Raw genomic sequence first — 12,508 nt, 5'->3', positions numbered from 1 at the left:
AATAAAAGGATCCTCTTCTGGTTGGCTGCCAGGGACTCGTGGTGTTCTGCAGGGGCTGGTGCTGGGACTGCTTCTTTTTATGCTGTATCAATGATTAAGATGATGGAATAGTTGGCTTTGTTGCCAAGTTTGCAGATGATATGAAGATTGGTGGAGGGGCAGGTAGTGTTGAGGATTCAGGTCGGCTGCAGAAGGATTTAAATTAGGAGAATGGGCAAGAGAGTGGCAAATTAAATACAATGTTGGAAAATGCATGGTCATGCACATTGATGTAGAAATAAATGTGCAGACTATTTTCTAAACAGGGAGAAAATCCAAAAATTTGAGATGCAAAGGGACTTGGGAGTCCTTGTGCAGAGCACCCTGACGGTTAACTTGCAGGTTGAGTCGGTGTCGATGAAGGCAAATACATGTTAGCATTCATTTCAACAGGTCTAGAATATAAGAGCAGGGATGTGATGCTGAGGCTTTATAAGGCACTGGTGAGGCCTCACCTTGAGTATTGTGAACAGTTTTGGGCTCCTCAACTAAGAAAAGATGTGCTGGCATTGGGGAGGGTTCAGAGGAGGTTCACAAGGATGATTCCAGGAGTAAACTAGTTTTCATACGAGGAATGTTTGATAGCTCTGTAATAGCTGGAATTTAGAAGGATGGGGGAGGGGGTTGGAATCTTACTGAAACCTTCTGAATGATGAAAGGTTTAGACAGAGTAGATGTGGAAAGGGTGTTTCCAATGGTGGGAGAGTCTAGGACGAGAGGGCACAGCTTCAGGACAGAGGGGCATCCATTTAAAATGGAGATGCAGAGAAATTCCTTTAGCCAAAGGGTGGTGAATTTGTGGAACCTGTTACCACAGGCAGCTGTGCAGGCCAGGTTGTTGGGTGTATTTAAGGCCGAGATTGATAGCTTCCTGTTTGGATACAGCATCTAAGATGATGGGGAGAAGAGTGGAGCTGAGGAAGGGGAAAAGCATCATCCATGATTGATTGGTAGAGCAGATTCAATGGGCCAAGTGGCCTAATACTGCTCCTGTCTTTATGGTCTTTCGTCTAACAAATAATAAGGTGCATTTGTGACGTAAGTTAAGAAGTAAACAATATAATGCTATCGGTGTTTCATACATGATGAGACCTGTGTGATGGCAGGATGTTCAGTCGTCTTATGGCCCGGAGGAAGAAACTGTTTCCCATCCTAAAAGTTAATTACACAGGTGAGCTGAATTCACAAATGTGCAATACTGAGGGAAGATTGAAAATAAGCTGTTCGTCACCACTACTGATGTCTGCTTTGCCTCTGCTGAGGTTAGATAGGTTACAACCAAGAGTTGCTAAAGGTAGAAATCCAATTACACAAATAATGGCCATCAAGTGTGCTCATCTCCACACACACACTGTTTCATTCCACTCATTAATGATGTCAATCCTATGTCAGTTTGGGTATTCTTAAAAACATCTGAGCTTAAATATGACCTACTATGTTTTAGAATAAAACATTAATTATAGTTTAATTATATTTACTTATGAATAACCGAGATGTACGAACAAGGGAAATTTGGGATTTAAAAACAGAAAGACTGGTTGCAATGGGCTTATCTTCTCTGACTAGGATATTTACAAGGAGGAGGCCACAGCTTCCAGATATGGGCAAGACACTTGGGTGTGAGTTGATAAGAAATTCCTTCAGTTAGAAGTATGGATTAAATTGATAAGGTAATCCAGAAATTTTTCTCACTAATTAGAGGTTGATGTGTTCCAGGTCACAGTAAATATTCTTCCAACCAATGATGAACCACCTGCCTGTCAGCCAAAATTTTATTCTCTGGCAATTCTTGATGACACAGCTGTGGGAACCAATGTTCAAGACTTCCAGTTATCCTGTACAGACCGGGACTCTCCTCCTCAGTCTTTTCGTTACTTCATTGCTTCAGGTACATCAGTGGAGGCTGGCATTTCTCCTTCATTGCCTTGATTTGGACATCTATCTTCAATACACTGCTTTCCTCCCTTTCACCTGTCCATCCTCAGTAGCCATTGTCCAGAACTTTAAAGTCAATGGTAAGTTGTCACCAGTAAAAGTGTGCACCGACCTTTTGCCATCATCTCTGTGTGAACCTAGTTGAGACATTGGGAGATTCTTCCACAGAGAGGCCTTGTGCTTTATTGCTTTCTGTGGATGTAGAAGTGGCAGATCAGAGTAGTCGAGACCAGCTCCACAAAACCAGCAAAAAAACACTTACAAAGGCCAAGGGCACCCAAATCTTAGTATAGGTGGAGGCAGCTATTTTCCGGCCAAGACAGAAGAGCGGCAACTAATATCTTGGTTTCCACATCTGTATATGTGTGGAGCAGATATCTGCTACATGTGTGGAGATGTTACAGGGTCGACATTTTAGGATGTATAATTATGCCTCACAATGGTGACCGACAAGAACAATGAACGAGGCCTCAATCAGATGTTGACATGTTGGTTTAAAAGTTCAAAGTTCTAATTACATTTATATTAAAGTGAATATACTATATACAGCCTTGAGATTCATCTCCTTACAGGTAGCCACAAAACAAAGAAACCCAACAGAACCCATTTTTTAAAAAGGCCATCAAATACTCAATGTGCAAAAAAAAAACAGATCATGCAAACAGTAAAAGTAAGCAAATAATATTCAGAACTGAAGTTTACAAAAGTGAGTCCACAGCCACAAAGTCAGCCACACCCCGTCAGGAGCCCATTAGTTGCAAGCCACAGCCTCAGTTCAGCACAGAGACAAATAAACTTCACGAGCAGTGAGCTGAACCTTTGGCCCAGAGACCCTGACTCTTTTCAATCTGGCCTGGCACTTAAATTGGCCGAACAGTGGAGTTCTTCACTCTTGCACCCAGGGCCTGCCACTTTGATTTGCCTCTTACCCAACTTTTCCAATCTGGCCTGGCGCTTAAATCGCTAAATCAGTTTAAGGGCTTGCACATCTTTGTTGTTATACTACTGGGGTGTCTACACCTTGTTGCGCTCACATCTCTATTGCTAAAGTCATATCCCTCTTGTTGCCTTAGTGCCCAGTTCCCTACAACCATCTGGCTGACACCATGTCCGAGCCTCTGCCCTTTTGAAATCCTGATTAGCGTCAGGGAGGGAAAGATAAATGTGGTGATATCATCACATCAGAGGAGTTTTGGAGGATGATAGAGAGGAAGATGTCTCCTCTCATCATTTCAAAGGTACACCAGGGAACTTAAGATGTCTTCTACCACTCCCTGGTTTCAGCCAGTTCACTTTCAGCATGGATGTCCTTTGCCCCATCCCTGGACAGCGTAAGGGTCTTTTGCTACCAGCCCATTCCATCACTAATCTCTTATACCAGTCTGAGTAACCTTCTTGTACTCAATTCACATCTCTCAGGTCAAGGATTTGGTGAGAGAAACATGTGTAGGTTATGCCAGGTCCTTTGTTAGAGATATGAAGAAATTCTGGTTTCAGTCCTCCCCAAGCTTCCTCTCTCACCTCTCGTTCCACTGTGCAGAACCCTTTCACTACCTCTTTCATTGTTTCACTGCCTTTGCTGTTAATTTCCACTCTGTCCTCACACTGACACTCTCATTCTTTGACTTTTCACACCTCTAAGGGGATAATGGACAGAATAAGTTGGAAGTCATTACATTCCGACAGCCAGTCTGGACGTTCTCCCTTCCACCCTGCTTCCTGCAATAACCCAATTCCATTGTTTTCTTCCTCTGCTTCTCTCCATCACCCTTGACTAATTTCTGTTTCTTTCAATTTGCTGTACTACATACAGTGGTCACGATGTAGTCATTGGTGACACTAAATAAACATTGCTTCTCCAAGGGTGACCAAGAACTTCTAGTTGTGAACCAATTTATCTCCATCCCACTATTCCAGTGAAGAACAGCATGTCCTCTTCTCTTTGGACTTGTCAACCCAGAAGGCTAAGCTCAGCAAATTATTCTTGCTTTGTAGCTCCAACATTCAGTTTCATTTTCTCTGCTCTTCCAGTACCCAAGATTTATTTGTCATCTCTTGTCTGCACTTCCTCCTTTGTGTTGACACCACTGCAGATTGTATCATTCCCTCTCTCCAGATCTCTGCCCTTTCAGTCAGCCACTTTTGTTTTTCCTCTGCCTCCACCACCCCCACACCCCTTTCTCTGCCACTTTAGAAATTATTTCTAACTTTCTTTGATGAAAAGTTATCGATCTGAAATATTATGCTATTTCTCTCCCACAGGATGCTGTCTGACCTGCTGAAGATTTCCAGCTTTTAAGCTGAATTATCTATTTGTTGTCTCAACTAGCACAGCTAATAATACCTAATTTTGAAACCATGACTGCTATTGTTTTAATTTCAAAATCTCAGATAAAATGCAGATATGTCAGTGCATTATTATTAAATAAAATCTATGAATCCTATCACAACCTTAGTTTGATTATGGCAGCAATTTCTTGACCGTATGGTGCATTTAATAGTTTTCTGTGATTACTGACCCTTGACCCTTCTTCATAAAACTTTAAGTAGTGCCAGAAGTACAAATGAAATAAAATCTTGTAACTTGATAATAATCTATCGAAATAGTTTGACATGTATAACTTTAAAATAATAGGTTAGATTACCTTTAGGAATACCAACCCTACAAGTGATATCATTAACCTGCAAGATATATAAACAAGTTTACTCTTCTGTACCAGGTAATATCAACAACCACTTTAGTCTCTCTCCAAGTGCTGGATCCAACATCACTAAGCTGATGCTTGCCATTCCTTTTAATTACAAGCAAGGGATTGATAAAGTCACTGACTATAATCTCGTTGTTCAAATAACCGATGATAATCTTCTGGCTGGAAGCACAGGGAAAAAAGTCGTGCAAACAGGGAGAGTAATGATAAATGTCAGAATTATTATCTCTACATCCAATACTCAACAATCAATCACAACCGTAAGTAGATCTGGATGATGAGTGACATCCATACAAACTGGAACATACACTTTGATCATTATAATTCAGTTTGTGAATCTTCTGCTGAATTTGAAACAAAGTTCCTGGCTTTAACTAACCTGTAATCAGAATTCTAGATTAGTAAGTTAGCAAATAATAGCAAGCATAGTCCCAGTTTAGTGTTTCATCAAAATTAAGAGTCAGTTTTTATTACACCAAACGTCTCTTTAATTACAGTACTGCTGAAGTTAAGCCTTGTCATAAAGGTCTCTGCCACAGAGGTGCGAATCCAACCAGTTGAAAGAAAGACCTAAACAGTAATAAAATTTGTATTTATAAATTAAGCATGCAATGTAGAATCTTACATTTTACCACTGGAAATTAAAAGTAATAGCTGACTGGCCCCAACATCCTTAAACTATCTGAAAGTTAAAACCGTAAGACACAGGAGCAGAATTAGGCCATTTGAATCTGCTCTGTTATTCAATCATGGCTGAGTTCTTATCCCTCTCATCACCATTCTCCTGCCTTTGACACCCTTGCTAATTCAAAAACTTACCAACAATTACTTGGCCTCCACAGTGGTCTATGGCAATGAGTTCCACAGATTCACTACACCCTGACTAAAAAAAAATCCTCCTCATCTCTGTTTTAAAAGGTGGCCCTTCTACTCTGAGGATTTGCCCTAGAGTAGACTCTCCCATTCATAGAAATATCCTCACCACATCCACTCCATCTCTGTTCAATATCAGTAGGTTTCATTGAAGTCACCCCAAACACTCCTCATATTTTAACCCTTCATTCCCAGGATCATTCTCATAAACCTCCTCTGGACCTTCTTCAATATCCGCACATCCTTCCTTCAACATAATTCACAGTTTCAAATGACGTAATCAGATGCCGAGAGAGAGAGAGAGAGAGAGAGAGGGAGAGGGAGAGAGAGAGAGAGAGAGAGAGAGAGAGAGAGAGAGAGAGAGAGAGAGAGAGAGAGAGAGAGAGGGGGAGGGAGAGGGAGAGGGAGAGGGAGAGGGCGAGAGAGAGAGAGTTAAAAGAAAACTGAAAGCTTCAGTGCTCCCTGATGACTAAAAACTATAATCTTATGTTGAAATTGAAAGATCCAAATGAGAATGAGCAATCTGTCTATTTCTAGCCACTAGCACTTTCTCATGAACTGCTTCTCTTCCATCTGTTCACAGCCAAACATAACCTATATCAGACAGTCTCAAAACACATATGAAGCAGATGCTTGGTATGTACCATTTGTAATCACTGTGGGCTGTGTGCTACTGCTAGGACTGCTGGGATATTTGCCCTATCTCCTGGCTAAGTATATCCGCTCCATACCAAAGTCATCAAAAATCAAGAAAAAGCCATTGTAAGTTGTATTCTTTTATTTAGTTCATTCCAACCCAGTGCCTGTTATGCATTACCTCAGGGATTAGTTTAAAATTTACTGTTTGAATGCCTTTTACTTACATTTCTATGGGTTTAAGTTCCTCTGGTGATATACCGGCTAATGCAATTACTGTATGTCAGATTCTTCTGTGTTCTACGATTGGTAGCCAGTGAAAAGCATATAAATAAAACAATCTGGACTACAGTAGACTTCACCAAATTCTGCTGAGCTGAGTAAGAGCATTTCTAGCACATTTTCAGCATGGTGGAGCACTGATTCACTTGCAGAGGGAGGACAGGTGGTGGTAAACAGGAGGCAGCTTTCTTATTCATATTTGGCCTTGTCCTCTGATATTTCATGCACTTTGGAGTAAATTTTGTACGGATTATATATCACTCTACCATCACATCTGGTGAATCTGGTCTCCTAGTTTGACAACTTTGTGTTGGGGGAGTCTGCCATTTGTCTGTAAGTCTGGTTGTGTGACTCTGACCATGTCAGACTGTTGCTTGACAGGAAAACAAATAACATTATGGATGCTGGAATCTGAAACAAAGATGGAAATATTGGATGCATTCAGTTAAAACCACTCACTTAATGTATTCTGGTCTCAACATGAAGTCTAATGCCCACATTGACTTATTTTGTGTCAATCTCATCATGGCTCCCAGTTCCACTCTATTCTTTGCCTCATCTGTTGCTCTCAGTTTAATTTACTTTTTAATTATAAAAGGTGGCCAAGTCTCTCACCAAGCTGCTGATTTCCAATATCCCTCCTGAGTTTCTTCCTTTTCACTTTCCTCTGACCCCATATCGCTAACTAGTTCCAACCCTCATCACGCTATCACCAATCCTCTCCAATCTCGCCCACTCTGACTCTGTGCAATAACTCCTCAGCCTCAGTTATACGAATGCAATGTTTGCACCTCAATGAATTGCGGGAACAAAGTGATGTCGACCCTTTCTTGACAGGCTGAGTTCTTCCAGCACTTCTGTTTCCTCTGTGGGATTGATCTTCCCTTTCCTCGGGACATTTTGGGTAGTTTACTGCTCTGAATGATTTGCAAAAACATGAATCTTTAAAATAATTTTCAAAGACCATTAGAAATAAAAAGGTTACTTACTTGAATAGGACAGCTGGATGAATTCAAATCCCTAATACAGTAAAAGATGATGAATTCCGGCACCACTAATAATACTTCCACAATATAAAGTACATAATAAAAACAAGATCTGGCTTCCTCCAATTCTGGCACCTTGTTCTTCCAGTAATTTATTATCCACTCCTTTATCTGTGCCTTCTGATGCCAAGGCCCCAAGCTCTGAAATTTTCTTCCCAAAGTTCAGCACCTCTCTTTCTTTCAGATGTTACTCAAACCTACTCTTGGAAATCTGACCTAATATCATAGCAATTCGGACAGTGACCTAACAGGTGTCTCTGCCTCAACCACTGTCTTTGATAATGCATTTAAGAAGCACACTGGTTTTTTTTCATTCCTTTTTTGCTGAGGGCACTTTGTAAATGGAAACTCTGTTGGAGAAGCCTGAAGGCACACACTCAGCAATTCAGGAACAGCTTCTTCCCCTCTGCCATCCGGTTCCTAAATGGACATTGGACCCTTGAGCACTACTGCACTTTTTCATTATTTCTGATTTGCACTATTTTAATCTATTTAATATACATATATATACTTACTGTCATTGACTTTTTTTTTCTTTCTGTACTATCATTGAACTGCTGCTACTAAGTTAACAGATTTCATGACACATGCCAGTGATAATAAACCTGATTCTGATTCAGTTTTGAATGTTGAATGCATAGAGGAAAGTAAATGTGTCATGAAATAATCAATTCTATGTATTTAATTTTAATTTTCTTTTTCCCTTCCTGTTTTAGGATGGAAAAACGAGGTGAGTCCTTAAGCTTCTTCAGTGCTTTTTTAATGTTAATAGAACAAATGTTTTTCTGTCATTACAATGAAGTGAGTGATCATGTCCTTTCTTAAATACAGAATCCAGGATGAAGAAGCAGCACGGTGTTATTGTGGTAAGTTTCTAAACAAGTGTTTTTTTTTAATTTGACATTTTACACGTGGATGGTCAAGCTCTGCTGTTTTAAACTTTCATTTTGGAGCCAATGTCTTGCCTACTTTACAATTCCAAAAGAGTTTTAAAGCACCAAGGCTCCTCACTATCAGTAGCATTTGAAATTTATCTTCCAACTACCTCTCACTTATCTATATTCCTGGACCTTGGCCTCAGTATGTCCTTGTGCAGCTGGATCCTGGACTTCCTCGCTTGCAGGCACCAGTCAGTTTGGATTAGCAACAACATCTCCTCCATAATCTCCATCAGCATAGATGCACCACAAAGCTGCGTGGTTAGACCCCCTGCTCTACTCACTTTATCCTTATGACTATGTGGCTAAGCACAGCTCCAGTGCCATGTTCCAGTTTGCTGACGTAGGACGAATCAAAGGTGGTGATGAATCAGCATATAGGAGGAAGGAAGTTTGAAAATCTGGCTGAGTGGTGCCATAACAACAACTTCTTAATCAATGTCAACAGGATCAAGGAGCTGATAATTGACTTCAGGAGGAGCAATCCAGAGATCCATGAGCCAGTCCTCATCGGAGGATCAGAGGTGGAGCGGGTCAGCAAATTTAACTTCCTCAGTGTAATCATTTCAGAGGACCTGTCATGGTCCAGTACGTTAAGTGTAATTAAAAGGAAAGCATGGCAGCACCTCTACTTCCTCAAGAGTTCATGAAGATTCATTATGACATCTAAAACTTTGTCAAACTTCTATAGATATGCAGAGGAGAGTATACTAACTGGCTGCATCACATCTTGGTATGGAAACACCAACGGCCTTGAATGAAAAATCCTACAAAAAGTAGTGGATACAGCCCAGCCCATCATGGGTAAAGCCCTCCCCACCATTGAGCATATCTACATGAAATGTTGTTGCAGGAACGCAGCATCCATCATCCAGGACCATCACCACCTAGGACATGCTCTCTTCTCACTGCTGCCATCAGGAAGAAGGTACAGGAGCCTCAGGACTCACACCACTGGGTTCAGAAATAGTTATTACCCCTTAGTCATCAGGATCTTGAACCAAAGGGTATGACTTCACTTCATTTGCCCCATCATTGAAATATTCTCACAAGGATATTTTCAAGGATTCTTCATCTCATGTTCTCAATATTAATTGTTTATTTATTATTATTAATAATTTATTTTTGTATTTGCACAGTTTGTTGTCTTTTGCACACTGGTTGAACGCCAAAGCTGGTGTAGTCTTTCATTGATTCTGTTATGGTTATTATTCTATGGATTTATTGAGTATGTCCGCAAGAAAATGAATCTCATGGTTGTATATGGTGATGTATTTGTACTTTGATAATAAATTTACTTTGAACTTCTGAACTTTGGATAGGATCTCATCGTTGACTGTGGCATTCTGACTGTGTGTAAAATAGTTGATGTATTTCCAACATTAGAACTATGACTATACCTCACTGGCTGCAGATGCTATGAAAAGGTCCTTATCTACTTTTCAGTGACCCAAAGTATTTTATGGCCAATTAAAACCTGCAGACTAGACAAAGTTGTAATGCAAAAAAGCAACCAATTTATGATCGGTAGATTTCTATACAATGATCAGATATTTTCTTTTTAATGATATATTACAGCAGGGAGCACTTTGTTTTTCTTTGAATAATGTCAGTGGTTCTTTGAAATTCACAACAGTGTAGATGTGGCCTCAGTTTAACTTAACATTTAATTGGAATGTGGGCCTAGATTTCATGCTCCTTGCGGTTTGACCTGACATTCTTCCAAGCAAGAGAACTAACAACTGAATCGCACTAAACACAAGGGAGGTCGAGGAGTGCTTACAGGACAGCTTTGAATCAGTGAACTGGACCATATTCAGAGATTCATCTTCAGACCTGAATGAATATGCCAGAGTTGTCAGCGACTTCATCAAGGCAGAGTGTGTCCCTTTGAGAACTTACTGAACATACCCAAACCAGAGCCATGGATAAAACACTCTAATGAAGGTTAGATCTGTGCTGTTTAAGGTCAACAATTCGGAATCCTACAAGAAGTCAAGGTGTGACCTGTCAAAGGCCATTGTGAGAGTGAAAAAGGCAATTCCATGTGAAGTTAGAGACACAGTCAGGTGCATGGCAGTTGTGGCTGGACGTGTGTGCCATTAAGTCCTATAGGGCAAAACCTAAAAGTGTAATTGGCTGTGATGCTTCCCTCACCAATGAGCTCTATGTCTTCTTGCACACTCTGAAAGGGAGAACAAAACTATACCAATGCAAATACCTGCAGTAGCTGGTCATCCTGTGATCTGCCTTAGAGGCTGATGTCAGAACATCCTCCTAGCAAGGCACCAGCCCTAATGGTGGATCTGATAGGACAATGAAAACCTGTGCCAATCAACTAGACAACTTCAACCTCTCACTGCTGCAAATGAAAGTTCACATCTGCTTCAAAAGGTCATATATCATACCAAAGCCAAAGAAAAGAATTAACTCCCTCCAAAGCTACCACCCGGTAGCACTCCCATGTAGTGCTTTAAGAGGTCAGACATGGATAGAATTAACTCCTGTGCGAGAAAGGGCCTGGAACCCCTACAATTTACTTACTCCAATAACAGGTCTACAGTGGATGGAATATGACTGGTTCACCGCTCGGCCTTGGGTCACCTGGATGATGACAATACCCATGCCAGGCTGTTGTTTGTTGATTACAGTTCAGGGTTCAACACCATCATCCCTGCAATACAAATCTACAAGCTTCCAAATGTGGGCTTCTGTACCCCTCTCTGCAACTGGATTCTTGATGTCCGCATTGGGAGACAACAGTCAATGCACATCAGCAATAAAATCTCCTCCCTCACTGACATTCAACCCAGGCACAACTGAAGGATGCATGCATCACCCACCACTTTACTCCTACAATCGTGAATGTGTAGCTAGACACAGCTCAAACACCATTGATAAATTTGCCGCTGTTGTAGGTCGAATATCAGATGGTGATGATGAGGTGTACAGGAGCAAAGTAGATTGGTTGATCAAGTGGTGTCACTATAACACCATTGCACTCAATAATAGCAAGACCAAAGAATTTATTTTGGAAAGTGAGGCTAGGTGTACACACACCAATCTTTACTGAGGGGGTCAGCAGTGGAAGTTCCTGGGCATAGGCATCTGAGTGGATCTGCCCTGGGCCTATTGTATTTGTGCAATCCTGAAAAAGCCACACCAATGGCTGTAATTCACTAGGAGCTTGAGGAGATTTAGTATGTCACCAAAGACTCTCACAGATTTAGTCACAGAACACTACAAGCTCATAAGCAGGCCTTTTGGCCCATCTAATCCATGCTGACCATTAATCTGCCTACTGATCCATTGTGGAGAGCATCCTGACTAGTGGCATTACCATCTGGAATGGACAGGATTGTAAGAGACTTCAGACTGTTAGTGACTCAGCTAGCTCCATCAGGGGGCACAACCCTCCCCACCATAGAAGACTTCCTCAAAGAGGTGGGGTCTCAGGAAGGTGGCATCCATCACAAAGAGCCCTCACAACCCAGTACATGCTCACTTCTCTTTATTACCGTCAGGGAGGACATAGACTCATGGATCTGAAGATCTGCACTCAACACTTTAGGAGCAGTTTCTTCACTTCTGCCATTAGTTTTCTGAATCGCTCATGAACACCACCCTAATATTCATCTTTTGCTCTCATCATTTACTTTTTATAGTAATTTGTTATACCTGCACTGTACTGCTGCCACAATACAACAATTTCACAACTTATGTCAGTGATTTAAAAAATTGCTTCTGATTCTGACAGGAAAGCTGAATAAAAAACTAATCCTGTTCATCCATGTAATTATTATTTGAATTTGCCTTATTTGACTTTAAGCACAGACATTTGGAAAAGTCTGTTGTTAAACAAGGATGTTTCACTGACTGGGTGATCATTTGGCACATCTACTGTATATAAATTAAGTACATCAGTAGGTCAGCAGATGAGTGCAAATTAATAAGATTATACAGTTAATATTATCCATGGCCCTTGCTTAAAACTCAATTTGGAACCCTTTCCAAAAACATTGTAAGAAAAGTATAATTTCCTATATTTTGG

The 12,508-nt window shown here is 40.8% G+C and overlaps 1 protein-coding gene across 1 annotated transcript in view; it reads left to right on the top strand.

Moving 5' to 3' along the window:
* Positions 1–12,508, top strand: part of LOC132398437 (cadherin-related family member 3-like) — a 72,126-nt gene that overhangs the window by 51,036 nt on the left and 8,582 nt on the right. Inside the window, exons 13-17 of the mRNA XM_059977864.1 lie at positions 1,756–1,927; positions 4,695–4,942; positions 6,139–6,317; positions 8,236–8,249; positions 8,351–8,385. Of these exons, the coding sequence (XP_059833847.1) occupies positions 1,756–1,927; positions 4,695–4,942; positions 6,139–6,317; positions 8,236–8,249; positions 8,351–8,385 (648 nt within the window). The remainder of the gene's footprint in view (positions 1–1,755; positions 1,928–4,694; positions 4,943–6,138; positions 6,318–8,235; positions 8,250–8,350; positions 8,386–12,508) is intronic.

This window comes from Hypanus sabinus, chromosome 8 (genome assembly GCF_030144855.1).
Source record: "Hypanus sabinus isolate sHypSab1 chromosome 8, sHypSab1.hap1, whole genome shotgun sequence".
NCBI classification, from domain to species: Eukaryota; Metazoa; Chordata; class Chondrichthyes; order Myliobatiformes; family Dasyatidae; genus Hypanus; species Hypanus sabinus.
The sequence above is the reverse complement of the archived record's forward strand: the minus strand, read 5'-3'. Positions and strand labels throughout refer to the sequence as shown.